This window comes from Liolophura sinensis, unplaced genomic scaffold (assembly GCF_032854445.1).
Source record: "Liolophura sinensis isolate JHLJ2023 unplaced genomic scaffold, CUHK_Ljap_v2 scaffold_14, whole genome shotgun sequence".
NCBI lineage: Eukaryota > Metazoa > Mollusca > Polyplacophora > Chitonida > Chitonidae > Liolophura > Liolophura sinensis.
The window spans coordinates 751,803-772,572 of NW_027017953.1; the positions used below are offsets into that span (position 1 = coordinate 751,803).

Here is a 20,770-nt window from a genome sequence, read left to right on the forward strand (position 1 = left end):
CACTGATGGAATCAGACAATCACATCATACACACTGATGGAATCAGACAATCACATCATACACACTGATGGAATCACATACACTGAAGGAATCAGACAATCACATCACACACACTGATGGAATCACATACACTGATGGAATCAGACAATCACATCATACACACTGATGGAATCAGACAATCACATCATACACACTGATGAAATCAGACAATCACACCATACACACTGATGGAATCAGACAATCACATCATACACACTGATGGGATCAGACAATCACATCATACACACTGATGGGATCAGACAATCACATCATACACACTGATGGAATCACATACACTGATGGAATCAGACAATCACATCATACACACTGATGGAATCAGACAATCACATCACACACACTGATGGAATCAGACAATCACACCATACACACTGATGGAATCAGACAATCACATCATACACACTGATGGGATCAGACAATCACATCATACACACTGATGGGATCAGACAATCACATCATACACACTGATGGAATCACATACACTGATGGAATCAGACAATCACATCACACACACTGATGGGATCACATACACTGATGGAATCAGACAATCACATCATACACACTGATGGGATCAGACAATCACATCATACACACTGATGGAATCACATACAATGATGGAATCAGACAATCACATCACACACACTGATGAAATCACATACAATGATGGAATCAGACAATCACATCATACACACTGATGGAATCAGAAAATCACATCATACACACTGATGGGATCAGACAATCACATCATACACACTGATGGAATCAGACAATCACATCATACACACTGATGGAATCAGACAATCACATCACACACACTGATGGAATCACATACAATGATGGAATCAGACAATCACATCATACACACTGATGGGCACCGGCCCGGATAGCACAGTTGGTAGAGCGTCCGCTTTGGGACCGGTAGATCCAGGATCAATCCTTGATCGAGTCACACCTAAGACTTTAAAAGAGGAAGTTGTAACTTCCTCGCTTGGCGTTCAGCATGAAGGGGATAGTGCAACGACTGGTTGACCCGTATCAGTATAATGGCTCGGGCGGGGCGGCTTACTTGCCTTCGGTAAGTCGTCTCAGTGAAGCAGCACTAAATAAAAGAGCGGTGGAAATCCGTCCTGCATCAAGGAGGCACATTACACGTACATGCACCCTAATGATTCCTTCGTCGTCATATGACTGAAAAATTGTTGAGTACGACGTTAAACCCCAAGCACTCACTCACTCACTCACACTGATGGGATCAGACAATCACATCATACACACTGATGGGATCAGACAATCACATCACACACACTGATGGAATCACATACAATGATGGAATCAGACAATCACATCATACACACTGATGGAATCAGGCAATCACATCATACACACTGATGGAATCAGGCAATCACACCATACACACTGATGGAATCAGACAATCACATCATACACACTGATGGAATCAGACAATCACATCATACACACTGATGGAATCACATACAATGATGGAATCAGACAATCACATCATACACACTGATGGGATCAGACAATCACATCACACACACTAATGGAATCAGACAATCACATCATACACACTGATGGAATCAGACAATCACATCATACACACTGATGGGATCAGACAATCACATCATACACACTGATGGAATCAGACAATCACATCATACACACTGATGGAATCAGGCAATCACATCACACACACTGATGGGATCAGACAATCACATCATACACACTGATGGAATCACATACACTGATGGAATCAGACAATCACATCACACACACTGATGGAATCAGGCAATCACATCACACACACTGATGGAATCAGGCAATCACATCATACACACTGATGGAATCAGACAATCACATCATACACACTGATGGAATCAGACAATCACACCATACACACTGATGGAATCAGGCAATCACATCATACACACTGATGGAATCAGGCAATCACATCATACACACTGATGGAATCAGACAATCACATCACACACACTGATGGAATCACATACAATGATGGAATCAGACAATCACATCATACACACTGATGGAATCAGACAATCACACCATACACACTGATGGAATCAGACAATCACATCATACACACTGATGGAATCAGACAATCACATCATACACACTGATGGGATCAGACAATCACATCATACACACTGATGGAATCAGACAATCACATCATACACACTGATGGGATCAGACAATCACATCATACACACTGATGGAATCACATACAATGATGGAATCAGACAATCACATCATACACACTGATGGGACCAGACAATCACATCATACACACTAATAGAATCACATACAATGATGGAATCAGACCATCACATCACACACACTGATGGAATCACATACAATGATGGAATCAGACAATCACATCATACACACTGATGGAATCAGACAATCACATCATACACACTGATGGAATCAGACAACCACATCATACACACTGATGGAACCAGACAAGCCCCACCAAGAGCGTTCCCAGCATCAACTTAACTTACGTTGTTGTGTAGTTGTAGAGTGTAAGCCCTAGCCAGAGTGTTCCCAGCATCAACTTAACTTACGTTGTTGTGAAGTTGTAGACTATAAGCCCCAGCCAGAGCGTTCCCAGCATCAACTTAACTTACGTTCTTGTGTAGTTGTAGAGTGTAAGCCCCAGCCAGGGCTTTTGCAGCATCAACTTAACTTACATTGTTGTGTAGTTCTAGAGTGTAAGCCCCAGCCAGAGCGTTCCCAGCATCAACTTAACTTACGTTCTTGTGTAGTTGTAGAGTGTAAGCCCCAGCCAGGGCTTTTGCAGCATCAACTTAACTTACATTGTTGTGTAGTTCTAGAGTGTAAGCCCTAGCCAGGGCGTTCCCAGCATCAACTTAACTTACGTTGTTGTGTAGTTGTAGCGTGTAAACCCCAGCCAGGGCATTCCCAGTATCAACTTAACTTACGTTGTTGTGAAGTTGTAGAGTGTAAGCCCCAACCAGAGTGTTCCCAGCATTAACAACAGGAAGAGGATGCTGTTTTCTTTGAGGCACTCCGGTGGAGCCGCCTGTGTCATGTGATCTGTGACGGACATGTTGACATCTAAACTTGGGGTTACTGAGGTCAATGCAGCACTCAGATTTTGGCAGGCTTCGTTGTAGTAATTGGACTTGAAATCTGAAATGAAGCACTGCAGTATTTAGCAGCAGTATTTCATTTATCTGTTTATTTATTCAAGTGGTGTTTTATGCCATACTGAAGAATATTTCATATATTGTGACAACCAGCCTTATGGCAAGACGAAACCCAGCAGAGCCTGGCAGAAACTCGGGACTGTCCACAGATTGCTGACAGGCCTTCCCAAGTACAGGCTGAGAGGAAGCCAGTCGGACCTGGACTTGAACTGACACGGGAACACATTGGTGAGAGGCCCCACTATTTCATTATGCTTACTTGAATTGATATATGTACATGTATACCAAATAAAGCCCTCTCATACTACCCTTTTAACTTTGAATGGTTTTACCAAGCTCCTCAATATCAAAGCTTAAATATGAAGAAAATTTGGGCAGCTTGCATTAACATCATGTTAATCTGTTTACTCTAAGAATGAATAGAACACATGGTTGGAAATATAGTCCTTCTACAAACTCTAGTTCTAGTTCATACAATTTCTAGTTTCTTTACCGCATAAATCTGCAAATGATAATTGATAACAGAACAACAAAATGAGGCCCCATGTAAATTACAACAGAGAGTATGTTGAAAGAAATACGAAAACATTTAATAAACTACTTGTATAATTAAGAGTGAATACATACTCCTGACCGTATCTCGGATTGCATCCGCAGAAAAAGCACAAGTAATAAACAGTGAAAAAATCTCCTCTGTAGACCTGAAATAAATGAAAACAAACCAAAGCATTATATAAACACTCACATGTTCAATCAACCTCAAAAGCCAGATGTCTGTCAACATTAAAACAAAAAGCAATCTGAAAATTGCATTAAATCACTGTGTGTAGGGCACAGACATGTGGTTCTAAAAATTATAACAAACCAGAACACACAAAATTTTGTCTCCACTGATATAATCACAATTATGGGTGTGAAAATCTTAAACCTTACTAAACTTGTACAAGTAGTTTCCTAAGTATTTGCCACCTTGAAATGAGACTACTAAAACTGTCTACAATCAGAAAAACAGTCAAGAGCTGACAACGAGAGTGAGGGTAGAGTAGGGCAGGTGGGGGGTGAGGGTAGAGAGGGGCAGGTGGATGTGAGGGCAGGGAGGGGCTGGGTGGATGTGAGGGCAGGGAGGGGCAGGTGGGGGTCAGCTTAGGGAGGGGTACGTGGATGTGAGGGCAGGAAGGGGCAGGTGGATGTGAGGGCAGGGAGGGGCAGGTGGGGGTCAGCTTAGGGAGGTGCAGGTGGGTGTGAGGGCAGGGAGGGGCAGGCAGGGGTGAGGGTAGGGAGGGGCAGGTGGGGTGAGGGTAGGGAGGTGCAAATGGATGTGAAGGCAGGGAGGGGCAGGCAGGGGTAAGGGTAAGGAGGTGTAGGTAGATGTGAGGGTAGGGAGGGGCAGATGGGGGTGAGGGTAGGGCAGGGCAGGTGTGGGTGAGGGTGGGGCGGTTCAGCTGGGGATAAAGGAGATATCGTACCTGGAGGACCATTTCATCATCTTACTGACATCAAATATGCTGAAGATGAGCAGGAAGAAGGTGTTCCATAGCCCCACACAGGCAAACATCCCATAGAAATTCAGCTTAAAGTCTTCACATATACTGAATATAACTAAATGGAAAGGAAAAGGGGAAAATCACATCATTTATCATGCCACATTACAACGTACATGTAGTTGATGCTGCATTTACAATACTGGGCATCCCTGGCTGAGGTGGTCAGCGTGCCAGTTACATGTAGGCACAATGACCCAGGAACCTCTCACCAATGTGGTCAGCGCGCCAGTTACATGTAGGCACAATGACCCAGGAGCCTCTCACCAATGTGGTCAGTGCGCCAGTTACAGGTAGGCACAATGACCCAGGAGCCTCTCACAAATGTGGTCAGTGGGCCAGTTACAGGTAGGCACAATGACCCAGGAACCTCTCACCAATGTGGTCGCTTTGAGTTTAAGTCCAGCTCATACTGGCTTCCTCTTTGCCCACATGTGGGAAGGTCAGAAACCTGCGAATGGTCGTGGGCTGGCCACAACTGTATAGGTGAAATATTCTTGACTACAGCATAAAACACCAATCAAATCAATTTATAACAGCATACAATGTAGCTGATGAATTTGAGGCATAATAACTGTACATGTTTTACATTCTAAAATAATAGCTGTATTGTACATTTAAACAGCTGTAATTTGAACAGTGGACAAAACTGTTTACACATTAACAATTAGACTGTAAGGAATCTTTTACCAAAGGACAAAGACAAATTGACAGGTGGAGGATTTGAACTCATTTGACCATGTACATGGCCTATGTCATACCTGTATACAAGGACCAAAAAATGTCAGTTAACAACTGACTTACACGTACAAGGAGCAAAGCTGACAATCTCTACAATGACGTACTTACTTTTTGTATAGAGAGCTAGAGGTGCTGTGGTTAGTAGAACTATCAAAGGCTGGCCTCCAAACACAGCAAATATAATCCCTCCTACACACTGAGAGAACAAGATCTTCTTTACTCCTGTCCAACAGAGAAACCCACAGGACATGAGAGATAAACCCACAGGACATGAGAGATAAACCCACAGGACATGGGAGATAAACCCACAGGACATGAGAGATTATCCCACAGGACATGAGAGATAAACCCACAGGACATGAGAGATAAACCCACAGCACATGGGAGATAAACTCACAGGACATGAGAGGCAAACCTACAGCACATGGGAGATAAACCCACAGGACATGGGAGATAAACCCACAGGACATGAAAGATAAACCCACAGGACATGAGAGATAAACCCACAGGACATGAGAGATAAACCCACAGCACATGGGAGATAAACCCACAACACATGAGAGATAAACCCACAGGACATGAGAGATAAACCCACAGGACATGGGACATAAACCCACAGGACATGAGAGATAAACCCACAGCACATGGGAGAAAACCATGTACATGTGTTTTAATCATGGCAACAACAAAACAACTCATCATGTACATCTCTTTATAACATAATTTGGAATTCTTGAAATTTTGTAATTTTTTGGTTAAATTGACACCATGCATCCTTATGTAGCGACTGACTTGTAGCGGGTTTTTATTGAGAAGTTCTCCATGTTGGATTCAGGCAAGAAACAACTGACTTAAGAAGATTACTGAACATGGGCAGTTTTGTGAAAGGAGTGCATGGTGTCGTGTGTATCAGTGTCGTGTGTATCTGTGTCGTGTGTATTAGTGGCGTGTGTATCAGTGGCGTGTATATCAGTGTCGTGTATCAGTGTTGTGGTGTGTGTATCAGTGGCGTGTGTATCGGTGGCGTGTGTATAAGTGTTGTGTGTATCAGTGTCGAGTGTATCAGTGTCGTGTCGTGTGTATCAGTGTCGTGTTGTGTGTATCAGTGTTCTGTGCATCAGTATCGCGCATATCAAGTGTCATGTGTATCAGTGTCACATGCATCAGTGCCGTGTGTACCAGTGTCGTGTCGTGTGTATCAGTGTCGTGTCGTGTGTATTAGTGTTGTGTGTATCGTGTTGTGTGTATCAGTGTCGTGTCGTGTGCATCAGTGTTGTGTGCATCAGTGCCATGTGTACCAGTGTCGTGTTGTGTGTATCAGTGTCGTGGCGTGTGTCTCAGTGTTGTGCATATCAGGGTCGTGTGTATCGTGTTGTGTGTATCAGTGTCGTGTCGTGTGTATCAGTGGCGTGTATATCAGTGGCATGTGTATCAGTGGCATGGGTATCAGTGAAAGTACCCACTAAGTTTTCATACAGGTAATATTTGAAAGGCAATGATATAAAAAAATAACCCTGCGAATGGTCGTGGGTTTACCTTGGGCTCTGCATGGATTCCTCCCACGTTAATACGCTGTCACATAACTGAAATATTCTTATACGTGAGTACGACGAAGATGCCAATGAAAAAAATAAGTAAGAAACAATTACAATATAAGCGTATCAAGTCAACCCCCAAACTCCGCACCAGATTGGAGATTGTTTTAATGGGAGCAAGGGGAACAACTCTTTCAAACAACAAAGTTCAACGGATAGAAAAATTTTTTTCCACAAATAGCACATACATATTTATCACACACCTTATATTTTAATGGTTGAGGCAATCAAATCGCATGTATTTCACATTGTGAGTCAGCATTAGTAACGTTCATACTGCACGTTGCCGTTAGCAACATGATGTTACAATGACGTCATCCAAGGACAGAGAATTTCTGTACCAATTCGTGCACATTTCATAAAACTATCAGTTTCATTATCATCAATTTTTGTGCTCTTTTCTTTAATATCTTGATGCTTGGTGTATAACAAACTGGTTACTGCTTGGCAGGGGCATGACCTTGCAAGCTCATTCACAATTTAATAGTGTCACACAAAAATACAGCTTACCTATGGCCCCGTGAGTTATCATACAAAAATACAGCTTTCCCCTTTCCCCGTGAGTGGTCATACAAAAATACAGCTTACCTACGGCCCAGTGAGTGGTCATACAAAAAAACAGCTTACCTACGGCTCGTTGAGTGGTCACACAAAATACAGCTTACCTATGGCCCTGTGAGTGGTCACACAAAAATACAGCTTACCTACGGTCCCGTGAGTGATCATACAAAAATACAGCTTACCTACGGCTCGTTGAGTGGTCACACAAAATACAGCTTACCTATGGCCCTGTGAGTGGTCACACAAAAATACAGCTTACCTATGGCCCCGTGAGTGGTCATACAAAAATACAGCTTACCTATGGCCCCATGAGTGGTCATACAAAAATACAGCTTACCTATGGCCCCATGAGTGGTCATACAAAAATACAGCTTACCTATGGCCCCGTGAGTGGTCTTACAAAAATACAGCTTACCTATGGCCCCGTGAGTGGTCATACAAAAAAACAGCTTACCTACGGCCCGTTGAGTGGTCACACAAAATACAACTTACCTATGGCCCCGTGAGTGGTCACACAAAAATACAGCTTACCTAAGGCCCAGTGAGTGGTCACACAAAAATACAGCTTACCTATGGCCCCATGAGTGTTGGTATCGTTTAACATTCCAAAGGCAATGTTTGGTAAGACACATGCGAAGTACAGGAACAATGTCGTTGACGTGACTTTGTGGATTGTTTTGTTTCCATAAATGCCTGAACAAACAAAAATTGTCACATTCACATACACTTAGCACATACAAAAAAAAAATTAAAAGAAATTTCCTAGACAATGAGTCATGGAGTAGGAAATATATGTAGACAAAGGTCAACAGTCCAAATACCCTTACAACATTCTCCTCAAAGGTTTCTACAAATCTCATAATTAAGCCCCTTAAACTGAATGCCACCCTCAGACTGTGTAATGGTTGTTGATTAACGACTTTTAGTAAACAACACGTAAACATATTTAGAGCATAAGCAATGGTGCAAAAGTCAAGACAATGTAGCTACTGTCACTGTTAACTTGGCTAAAACTCCACGCGCATACAGATCTGAGCAGTATGGAAGTCATATTAACAGCCTGGACTTCGTCCAATCCGTCACACTGTCAAATTCATGCATCCCTATATTGGGCTCTGAAACTATAAAGTGTTCTAAAGTCTGACATTTCTAACCCAAAAGGGGTTGACAATAGGCTTAAAGTATGAAGTATTACTTAAGATCTAGTAAAAAGCTACGAGTCTGCACAAAGAGCAACTACACCAAAGAAGACTGACAGAAATATCTTTTTCAACTTTGCTCTCGATTTTTCTGTGACTGACCATCTTTGTAGTCTGAGAAGTAATGGGGCAGCCTCCTCTTTAGATCTCCGATCATTCCTCGTGCAATCGGACAGCGTGACTTCTGAGAACAAATGGATCAGGTGGTATTAACCCTTTTGTGGCAAAACTCAAACAAAGTTTCCGGGAATAAGCATTAGCTTTTTCCAAATCTATCAGTGAGATAGTAAATGCATTGTATTTAACTGAAAAGGAGGGTTAACATCATATCATCATTATAATAGGTAAGTCTGTCAATTAATGCATTAAATCAAATTCTTAACATACGTATTTAAACCTTGTCACTATTAGGATTATTAAAAAAAATTACTTACATTTCAATGATTACTGTATCCCCATAAAACAGCTACTACTGTTCTCAAGTTTTTCATCACCAATTCCATGTATCAGTACTGTTTCCCCATAAAACAGCTTCTATTGTTCTCAAGTTTTTCATCACCAATTCCATGTATCAGTACTGTTTCCCCATAAAACAGCTATTGTTCTCAAGTTTTTCATCACCAATTCCATGTATCAGTACTGTTTCCCCATAAAACAGCTTCTATTGTTCTCAAGTTTTTCATCACCATTCCATGTATCAGTACTGTTTCCCCATTCTATTGTTCTCAAGTTTTTCATCACCAATTCCATGTATCAGTACTGTATCCCTATAAAACAGCTTCTACTGTTCTCAAGTTTTTCATCACCAATTCAATGATTATATGGACATAAAATGTTATAGGCATGAAATTAAAATCAATACAAGTGAAAATTAAAAGTATTTGTTGTTTGAGTTTCATCAATTCTAATTCCCACAATTAACAGCACACACTAAGCTTTTTTTTCCTTTATCCACCAAACAAGGGTAAATGTCTATTTGCATATCTATTGTCTATTCGTGAACACCCAAAAAGGTGAACCACGTCGCTACACTGTGGGCAAGTTGACGTCCACTGATGCTGCATGGCTTCTTCAAGCCAGCTTAGCACCCCCTCCATGTCCTAGACCCGCTCCCATTCAGTCTGTTCCCCACACCCCTGACCCCATTCAGCCAGACCTGTTCAGTCTGTCACCCACAGAATTCTTTTTAAACAGGAATCATTGCTGACATCACTGCTGCGAGCTACTTAATTTCCGGACTGACCACTGGGGCCTTGAGAAAACTGTACTTTGAAGCCATTTTTAAACTCAAAGTGAAAGATGAAAAATTTGTTTGCATTGTTATATGTTATTACACATGATAATCTGTAGATTAAGAAATAAAACCAAAGGGTTTCATGTATCCTTTAACAATGACAGAAGTTGAGCAGCTTCACAGCTTGTACTGACATCTCCTTCCAGGTCATCGAAGGCCGTCAGCTGAAGGTGGGAGTTTCGACAGTCAGGGTTGCCCTGTTCTTTAGCAAGCTTCTTGGCGTGTTCTGACAGCAGCGCCTTAAACTCCCAGTCAGCCTTCACATCCAGCAGCAGGTGTTTGAACTCTAGGTCCACAAATAATGTGGCAAACGTCCGACCCGTCTCCATAGCATTTTTGGTTGTTTTCTGGAAATCAAAAACATTTTTATTACAGTATCAGATTCAACTAGGAAAAGCACTGCCCTTCCCAGGTTTCAGTCATTATTGCCAAACGCATAAAAAGTCCAAAATGATTGACAATGACATGTTTTGATTAAGCTTAATGCAGCTTGGCTGCAGTTTGACATTTGTTGATTTTAATCCTCCACATTTCACAGGTAAAAACATTAGATGGCTGTCTTTGAACATGCTGAAAGTAGACAAATTATAGGTGAGATTTTTGTATAAAGAAAATCTAAAAAAAAGCACGTTCACAAACGACAATATTTTGTCATCTTCTTGGAGGCGCAGACTATTGTTACACTTGCACTTTACTAAATGTGCAATAATTCCACAGGGAACCAGCAACTCCACATGGTCTTATCTGGACGTATAGCTGTACAAAGACCAGAACAGTTTCCTCTCTCGCAGACTTTACGACAAGAGGGACAGTTTCAATTTTGACATAGTAAATTATCCTCACTTTGATAGCAATGTACCGAAGGGTCTTGCATATGGCGTGTACATAGGCCTATCTTGCATTGTTGCATTTGTTAGATCCTGTGTGTTATGTGACGATTTCAATCAACGTCACACAGTTATAACAGCAAAAACTTATGTGTCAACGTTAACCAAAATCATACCTTCATTCCAAGTTTCTTCAGTTTTACAATAAGTGTACTTCTCTTGTAAGTAAATATGGACAGATCGTACAAAATCTCTGGCTGTATATTCAGCAAGCTGAATAAGATCATCACATTGGATATTTGAACATTTGCAATCAAATCGAGACACATATTTTATTGTTGATGAGTTTGTCCTAATTTAGCACTTTACATACATTCTTATTTCGTTAGTGTTGGATGTCGTTTTGGGAATGGGCCTTGTGTTTATTGAGCCAGCCATATTGGTTGATGGCTGGTATATAAAGTAATCAAGGCATAGATTATCAGCATCATCTCATGAAAATGATGTTTTAATATCTATATCTATATATATATATATATGAATGAAAGACGCTTGAGTCTCCACAGACTTACATGTAGCTATCACTTCCTGGAGACTCAAGCTCTGGGGCTCAGCAGGGTTTAACTCTGACTGAGATAGCCACAGACTTGCATGTAGCTATCACTTCCTGGAGACTCAAGCTCTGGGGCTCAGCAGGATTTAACTCTGACTGAGATAGCCACAGACTTGCATGTAGCTATCACTTCCTGGAGACTCAAGCTCCGGGGCTCAGCAGGATTTAACTCTGACTGAGATAGCCACAGACTTGCATGTAGCTATCACTTCCTGGAGACTCAAGCTCCGGGGCTCAGCAGGATTTAACTCTGACTGAGATAGCCACAGACTTGCATGTAGCTATCACTTCCTGGAGACTCAAGCTCTGGGGCTCAGCAGGATTTAACTCTGACTGAGATAGCCACAGACTTGCATGTAGCTATCACTTCCTGGAGACTCAAGCTCTGGGGCTCAGCAGGATTTAACTCTGACTGAGATAGCCACAGACTTGCATGTAGCTATCACTTCCTGGAGACTCAAGCTCTGGGGCTCAGCAGGATTTAACTCTGACTGAGATAGCCACAGACTTGCATATAGCTATCACTTCCTGGAGACTCAAGCTCTGGGGCTCAGCAGGATTTAACTCTGACTGAGATAGCCACAGACTTGCATGTAGCTATCACTTCCTGGAGACTCAAGCTCCGGGGCTCAGCAGGATTTAACTCTGACTGAGATAGCCACACTTACATGTAGCTATCACTTCCTGGAGACTCAAGCTCTGGGGCTCAACAGGATTTAACTCTGACTGAGATAGCCACAGACTTGCATGTAGCTATCACTTCCTGGAGACTCAAGCTCTGGGGCTCAACAGGATTTAACTCTGACTGAGATAGCCACAGACTTACATGTAGCTATCACTTCCTGGAGACTCAAGCTCTGGGGCTCAGCAGGATTTAACTCTGACTGAGATAGCCACAGACTTGCATGTAGCTATCACTTCCTGGAGACTCAAGCTCTGGGGCTCAGCAGGATTTAACTCTGACTGAGATAGCCACAGACTTGCATATAGCTATCACTTCCTGGAGACTCAAGCTCTGGGGCTCAACAGGATTTAACTCTGACTGAGATAGCCACAGACTTACATGTAGCTATCACTTCCTGGAGACTCAAGCTCTGGGGTTCAACAGGATTTAACTCTGACTGAGACAGCCACAGACTTACATGTAGCTATCACTTCCTGGAGACTCAAGCTCTGGGGCTCAACAGGATTTAACTCTGACTGAGATAGCCACAGACTTGCATGTAGCTATCACTTCCTGGAGACTCAAGCTCTGGGGCTCAACAGGATTTAACTCTGACTGAGATAGCCACAGACTTGCATGTAGCTATCACTTCCTGGAGACTCAAGATCTGGGGCTCAACAGGATTTAACTCTGACTGAGATAGCCACAGACTTGCATGTAGCTATCACTTCCTGGAGACTCAAGCTCCAGGGTTCAGCAGGGTTTAACTCTGACTGAGATAGCCACAGACTTACATGTAGCTATCACTTCCTGGAGACTCAAGCTCCGGGGCTCAGCAGGATTTAACTCTGACTGAGATAGCCACAGACTTACATGTAGCTATCACTTCCTGGAGACTCAAGCTCCAGGGTTCAGCAGGATTTAACTCTGACTGAGATAGCCACAGACTTACATGTAGCTGTCACTTCCTGGAGACTCAAGCTCCAGGGCTCAACAGGATTTAACTCTGACTGAGATAGCCACAGACTTACATGTAGCTCTCACTTCCTGGAGACTCAAGCTCTGGGGCTCAGCAGGATTTAACTCTGACTGAGATAGCCGCAGACTTACATGTAGCTGTCACTTCCTGGAGACTCAAGCTCTGGGGCTCAGCAGGATTTAACTCTGACTGAGATAGCCACAGACTTACATGTAGCTATCACTTCCTGGAGACTCAAGCTCTGGGGTTCAGCAGGATTTAACTCTGACTGAGATAGCCACAGACTTACATGTAGCTATCACTTCCTGGAGCCTCAAGCTCCAGAGCTCAGCAGGATTTAATTGTTTCTTTATCAGCGTTGATTCGTTAGACCTAGACTACACTGTAATCAGACACAGCACAAGGCACAGTTTGTAGATTCAGTCAAAGCATCTGTGTTTTTTAAGCTTCAACTTTTTACTTCATGTCACTTCTGCACTTAGACTTACATGTAGCCATGAATGATATACGCTTAATGAAATTCCAAATATAACACAAGTCACCATTTCCTCAAATATTCAAGATCTTTTTTTATCTAATGTTGTTAAAATAAACACACTTTTCACCACAGGGAAGCTTCTGTATGGAGAGAACTTAGAAATATGTGTAGAATCTAACAACCTCCGCAGTGAGGATCTGTGTCACACCAACACTCTGAGCAGGACTCATTGATTGGTGTTTGATGTCTTTCTTATCTGAAGCCTTTCTACGGAAACGTACATGGATCAAATTGGTCAGGTCTGTGAAACATGGCTGATTCGACCAAGTATAAAGAATCATGCCCCATTTTTTTCACACAAAAATTCTTTTGAGAAAAAACAACCAAAGCTATAAAGTCTGAAGTCACTCTTTGTACATGAAACTTTCTACCTTAATGATCAAGTGGTATTGCCTTAATTCTGTCATTTAGACTTAAAATCAGATAGAATTTAATGTATTGATCAGGATTTAATGTTGTGGTCAAGGACAAACAAAAGCTTTCCCACACTTGATTTGCTGTGTGTATCCCCCAACCACCCCCCCCCCCCCCCCCCCCCACCAACCCTAGACTCCAGAGATAATGGGGGAATGCTACGGATTCCATCCACATTGTGACCAAGTAACACCTTACGCGGCCTAGTGACTAAATATTAAACATTTCTGCAGTACTAAGGGGTAGTTTGACTTGTCCACTTGTGCTGAGTATAACTGATTGTTTGACATGTTCTATTTTTGGGGTACAAAATGGTTATTTGAAATGTTGCATTTGAGGGTACAAAGTGATTGTTTGACATGTTGTATTTTGGGGGGTACAAAGTGGTTGTTTGACATGTATTTTGGGGGTACAAAGTGATAGTTTGACATGTATTTTTGGAGTACAAAGTGGTTGTTTGATATGTTGTATTTTTTGGTACAAAATGGTTGTTTGACATGTTGTATTTTTGGGGAACAAAGTGGTTGTTTGACATGTTGTATTTTGGGGGTAAAAAGTGGTTGTTTGCCCTGTTGTATTTTTGGAGTATAAAGTGGCTGTTTGACATGTATTTTTGGAGTACAAAGTGGTTGTTTGATATGTTGTATTTTGGAGGTATAAAATGGTTGTTTGACATGTTGTTTTGGGGGGGGGGTACAAAGTGGTTGTTTGACATGTTGTATTTTTGGAGCACAAAGTGGTTGTTTGACACATATTTTGGAGTACAAAATGGTTGTTTGATATGTTGTATTTTTGGGGTACAAAGTGGTTGTTTGACACATATTTTGGAGGTACAAAATGGTTGTTTGAGGTATTTTTGGAGTATAAAGTGGTTGTTTGACATGTATTTTTGGAGTACAAAATGGTTGTTTGATATGTTGTATTTTGGAGGTATAAAATGGTTGTTTGACATATTTTTGGAGTATAAAGTGGTTGTTTGACATGTATTTTTCGAGTACAAAATGGTTGTTTGATATGTTGTATTTTTGGGGTACAAAGTGGTTGTTTGACACATATTTTGGAGATACAAAATGGTTGTTTGACGTATTTTTGGAGTACAAAATGGTTGTTTGATATGTTGTATTTTTGTGGTATAAAATGGTTGTTTGACATGTTGTTTTCAGGGGGTACAAAGTGGTTGTTTGACATGTTGTATTTTTGGAGCACAAAGTGGTCGTTTGATGTTTTTTGGGGGCACAAACTGGTTGTTTGACATGTATTTTGGGGGTACAAAGTGGTTGTCCGACATCTTGTATTTTTGGAGTATAAAGTGGTTGTTTGACACATTGAATTGTTCGGGTATAAAGTAATTCTTCAACATATATTTTTGGAATACAAAGTGATTGTTCAACATATTGTACCTTATTTCTTCTAAGGCACCTGGTCTGCTCATTTTAGGCAATATACATGTAATTCTAGTAGGGGTATTGAGTTTCCTTTTTCTCACATGGTTAGACCATCTAATGAACAATATACTCATATCTATACTTTTAGGCCAGCAAAGGAATGTAATTAGAAAAATTAGGGTCTTTTTGGAGTACAAAGTGATTGTTTAATATGTTGTACTTTTGGAGCACAAAGTTTTTGTTCAATATGTGCATTTTTGAGGTACAAAGTAAATGTTCAACATATTGTATTTTAGGATCCATGTGATCCAATGATTGTTCAACATCTTGTGATCTCTGAGTACCAGAAGAGTCTGCTTACCTCTTTAGATGGTGCCAGCACCAGGATAACAAAGCGCACCTCCTGACTCGTACTACCCAGGTTAGCTGCGTGCCGAAGACGACCAATGGCCACGTAACGCTTTAACAACAGTGGCAGCTCACACCTGAAGTCAATATTCCAAAAGAGTGCTTAAACTGTCACATGAAATATGACAAGTAATTTGAAAATTTTACTGTGGTATGTTTTCACTGTGAAGAAAGTTAAACCTCGTGATCCATCAAAATCACTACAACCAAACAGCATTCTGCGTTGACACCTCAAACACCACCTTTCAGGCAGTCCGTACACTCAAATGAGAAATCCCAGCAATTATGGCCTTTCGTATACAACGAAACTCTCTCTTCAGATGAGTTAGAAGATAAAATGAAGAGTGAGTGTTATGATGGTGTACATGTAAATGTCTGTGGCAAGAGAGTACTTACAAGGCAACAATCCAGGACTGATCATAGTCAAAACCCACACCATGTGTGTAGCTCGTTCCCTGGATGGTTTTCCCCAAAACATGCACTGAAATGACATAAGATATACTCATGTTAGCTTCTATACCAGATGACATTTAACACCGCCCTGTTCTCCTCAAAGTCACTGAATTTCTGAGGAAACTCTTTCATTAAACATACTAGCTTATAACAGACTTTGTAAGAAACTGAAGGTGAATACGGGAGGTGAATATGTTTAAAAGGGTGAGGAAATATGTCAATATTGACTTTTGTTTTATTTATTTATTATCAAATGTTTCACATATTCGATGATCAATTGGTGGAAGGCAAGATACAATGTATCTCCAGCAAAACTCCATGTTAGACAACATGTACAGCTCGCGCAACTGCATATTACCAGCAAATCCGCACACAACATGTCAGGGATCTCCTGTCCCAGGTTGGCATTGAACCAAATGCCTCTTTTGACACAGAATATCAGAGCAGCCATCTGACAATGAGGGAGCCTTGATTTATTATATCAATGGACTCATAAAGATTGAATCTTAATCTTCAAAAACAGCCTTTTACGATCATAGCAGTATTGTCATGCAATGACTGAGGCTAAAACACAGCATACACACAGGTCTGCATGTCCATCACCTCCTACACCATGTACATAGCCAAATCACACCAGTTATCACTGAGGCTAAAACACAGCATACACACAGGTCTGCATGTCCATCACCTACAGCATGTACATAGCCAAATCACACCAGTTATCACTGAGGCTAAAACACAGCATACACACAGGTCTGCATGTCCATCACCTACAGCATGTACATAGCCAAATCATACCAGTTATCACTGAGGCTATAACACAGCATACACACAGGTCTGTATGTCCATCACCTCCTACACCATGTACATAGCCAAATCACACCAGTTATCACTGAGGCTATAACACAGCATACACACAGGTCTGTATGTCCATCACCTACAGCATGTACATAGCCAAATCACACCAGTTATCACTGAGGCTATAACATAGCATACACACAGGTCTGCATGCCCATCACCTACAGCATGTACATAGCCAAATCACACCAGTTATCACTGAGGCTATAACACAGCATACACACAGGTCTGCATGTCCATCACCTACAGCATGTACATAGCCAAATCACACCAGTTATCACTGAGGCTATAACACAGCATACACACAGGCCTGCATGTCCATCACCTACAGCATGTACATATCCAAATCATACCAGTTATCACTGAGGCTATAACACAGCATACACACAGGTCTGCATGTCCATCACCTCCTACACCATGTACATAGCCAAATCACACCAGTTATCACTGAGGCTATAACACAGCATACACACAGGTCTGCATGTCCATCACCTACAGCATGTACATAGCCAGGTCATACCAGTTATCACTGAGATTATAACATAGCATACACACAGGTCTGCATGTCCATCACCTACCGCATGTACATAGCCAAATCACACCAGTTATCACTGAGGCTATAACACAGCATACACACAGGTCTGCATGTCCATCACCTCCTACACCATGTACATAGCCAAATCATACCAGTTATCACTGAGGCTAAAACACAGCATACACGCAGGTATGCATGTCCATCACCTCCTACAGCATGTACATAGCCAAATCACACCAGTTATCACTGAGGCTAAAACATAGCATACACACAGGTCTGTATGTCCATCACCTACAGCATGTACATAGCCAAATCATACCAGTTATCACTGAGGCTATAAAACAGCATACACACAGGTCTGTATGTCCATCACCTACAGCATGTACATAGCCAAATCCCACCAGTTATCACTGAGGCTATAACACAGCATACACACAGGTCTGCATGTCCATCACCTACAGCATGTACATAGCCAAATCACACCAGTTATCACTGAGGCTAAAACACAGCATACACACAGGTCTGCATGTCCATCACCTACAGCATGTACATAGCCAAATCACACCAGTTATCACTGAGGCTAAAACACAGCATACACACAGGTCTGTATGTCCATCACCTACAGCATGTACATAGCCAAATCACACCAGTTATCACTGAGGCTATAACACAGCATACACACAGGTCTGCATGTCCATCACCTACAGCATGTACATAGCCAAATCACACCAGTTATCACTGAGGCTATAACACAGCATACACACAGGTCTGTATGTCCATCACCTCCTACAGCATGTACATAGCCAAATCACACCAGTTATCACTGAGGCTAAAACACAGCATACACACAGGTCTGCATGTCCATCACCTACAGCATGTACATAGCCAAATCACACCAGTTATCACTGAGGCTATAACACAGCATACACACAGGTCTGCATGTCCATCACCTCCTACACCATGTACATAGCCAAATCACACCAGTTATCACTGAGGCTAAAACACAGCATACACACAGGTCTGCATGTCCATCACCTACAGCATGTACATAGCCAAATCACACCAGTTATCACTGAGGCTATAACACAGCATACACACAGGTCTGTATGTCCATCACCTACAGCATGTACATAGCCAAATCACACCAGTTATCACTGAGGCTAAAACACAGCATACACACAGGTCTGCATGTCCATCACCTACAGCATGTACATAGCCAAATCACACCAGTTATCACTGAGGCTATAACACAGCATACACACAGGTCTGTATGTCCATCACCTACAGCATGTACATAGCCAAATCACACCAGTTATCACTGAGGCTAAAACACAGCATACACACAGGTCTGCATGTCCATCACCTCCTACAGCATGTACATAGCCAAATCACACCAGTTATCACTGAGGCTAAAACACAGCATACACACAGAATCATAATCAGTTTGAAGTTAAAGTGAACACGCTAATAGTTTGCACAAAAAACTGCATTTTAGGCCAAAAACAAGTTTTGTTCAATCTAGGAATTGCTCAATGATAATAGTCAGTGGGTGGTTGGAAAACCCTCTGCATATTACTCTTTAATAGCTTAATGAGTTACAGAGGGCTTTTTCGAGTGAGGCTATTTTGGTATTTAATTTGAAACTCCCCGTCCGCCAGTTTCCCTTGTCTGTGTTCTGCTAAGCGACAGGGTGATGGACGATGAAGAATGGTAGAGATTAGGAGTCAGGAGATGATAAAGAACGGTCTGCAGATCCAAGATGGAGCAGGAAGACTTCACTAACGTCCTCCTGACAGCAATCTAAACAATTCTGATGCATCGACTTCAAATACTGTTTCCCAAATTCTGCCCAATATCACTTAACCTTTCTCAACTCCATAACAAAATTATTTCTTGCACCAGAAGTTTCTAATGTAAGGCTGCCTTCAAATTCAGAACAGGATGGGCTTTATGTAACTGTTGGTGCCTGAATAGCTCATCATACAAGATCTACAAGTCTACAACATGGGCTCTAGCACAGACTTATTGGTCACCATTCACAGACCTGTGGAAAGATAAAAATAGAAGTAAAATAGAGGCAAAGAGCCAAACATTGTGGAACCAATTTACCAGGTTATCTGAGGCTGGGAGCAACTGCCTCTCAAAGACTTTCTCATGTTAAGCTTTTAAAAGACTGTGAACTCGAAATCTCATTGGTTAATTTCCATTACATGATCTGCTAGGATGTACAAACATTCAGTGTTGACAAACGTCTGTCACTTCACACACTACAGTCTGTCCAGGTACAAACATTAAACTCTTAACAGATGTCTGTTTTTGTCACTTCATACCCTTTAGTCTGTCCCAGTACAAACATTAAACTCTAAACAGATGTCTGTTTTTGTCAATTCACACGCTTTAGTCTGCCCCAGTACAAAACATTAACTGTTGACAGATGTCTGTACTTGTCATGTCACACACGTCAGTGTGCCCCAGTACAAACATTAACTGTTGACAGATGTCTGTACTTGTCACTTCACACACTTTAGTCTGCCCCAGTACAAACATTAGCTGTTGACAGATGTCTGTACTTGTCACTTCACACACGTCAGTCTGCCCCAATACAAAACATTAACTGTTGACAGATGTCCTGTATTTGTCATTTCACACACTTCAGTCTGCCCCAGTACAAACACTAGCTGTTGACAAATATCAGTGTTTGTCATTTCACATGCGTCAGTCTGTCTCAGTACAAACATTAGCTGTTGACAGATGTCTGTACTTGTCATGTCACACACTTCAGTCTGCCCTAGTACAAACATTAACGGTTGACAGATGTCTGTACTTGTCACTTCACACACTTCAGTCTGCCCCAGTACAACATTAGCTGTTGACAGATGTCACTTAACACACATCAGTC

At 41.7% G+C, this 20,770-nt stretch overlaps 1 protein-coding gene across 3 annotated transcripts in view; it reads right to left on the reverse strand.

The window, feature by feature from the left end:
- Positions 1 to 20,770, reverse strand: part of LOC135481234 (solute carrier family 4 member 11-like) — a 91,785-nt gene that overhangs the window by 13,177 nt on the left and 57,838 nt on the right. For all 3 annotated transcript variants that reach the window (XM_064761064.1, XM_064761063.1, XM_064761066.1), the window contains 9 exons: positions 16,422 to 16,506; positions 15,979 to 16,102; positions 10,332 to 10,544; positions 9,006 to 9,087; positions 8,275 to 8,397; positions 5,657 to 5,770; positions 4,733 to 4,865; positions 3,894 to 3,967; positions 3,039 to 3,249 (listed from right to left, as the gene is read on the reverse strand). In XM_064761064.1, coding sequence (XP_064617134.1) covers positions 3,039 to 3,249; positions 3,894 to 3,967; positions 4,733 to 4,865; positions 5,657 to 5,770; positions 8,275 to 8,397; positions 9,006 to 9,087; positions 10,332 to 10,544; positions 15,979 to 16,102; positions 16,422 to 16,506 — 1,159 coding nt within the window. The remainder of the gene's footprint in view (positions 1 to 3,038; positions 3,250 to 3,893; positions 3,968 to 4,732; positions 4,866 to 5,656; positions 5,771 to 8,274; positions 8,398 to 9,005; positions 9,088 to 10,331; positions 10,545 to 15,978; positions 16,103 to 16,421; positions 16,507 to 20,770) is intronic.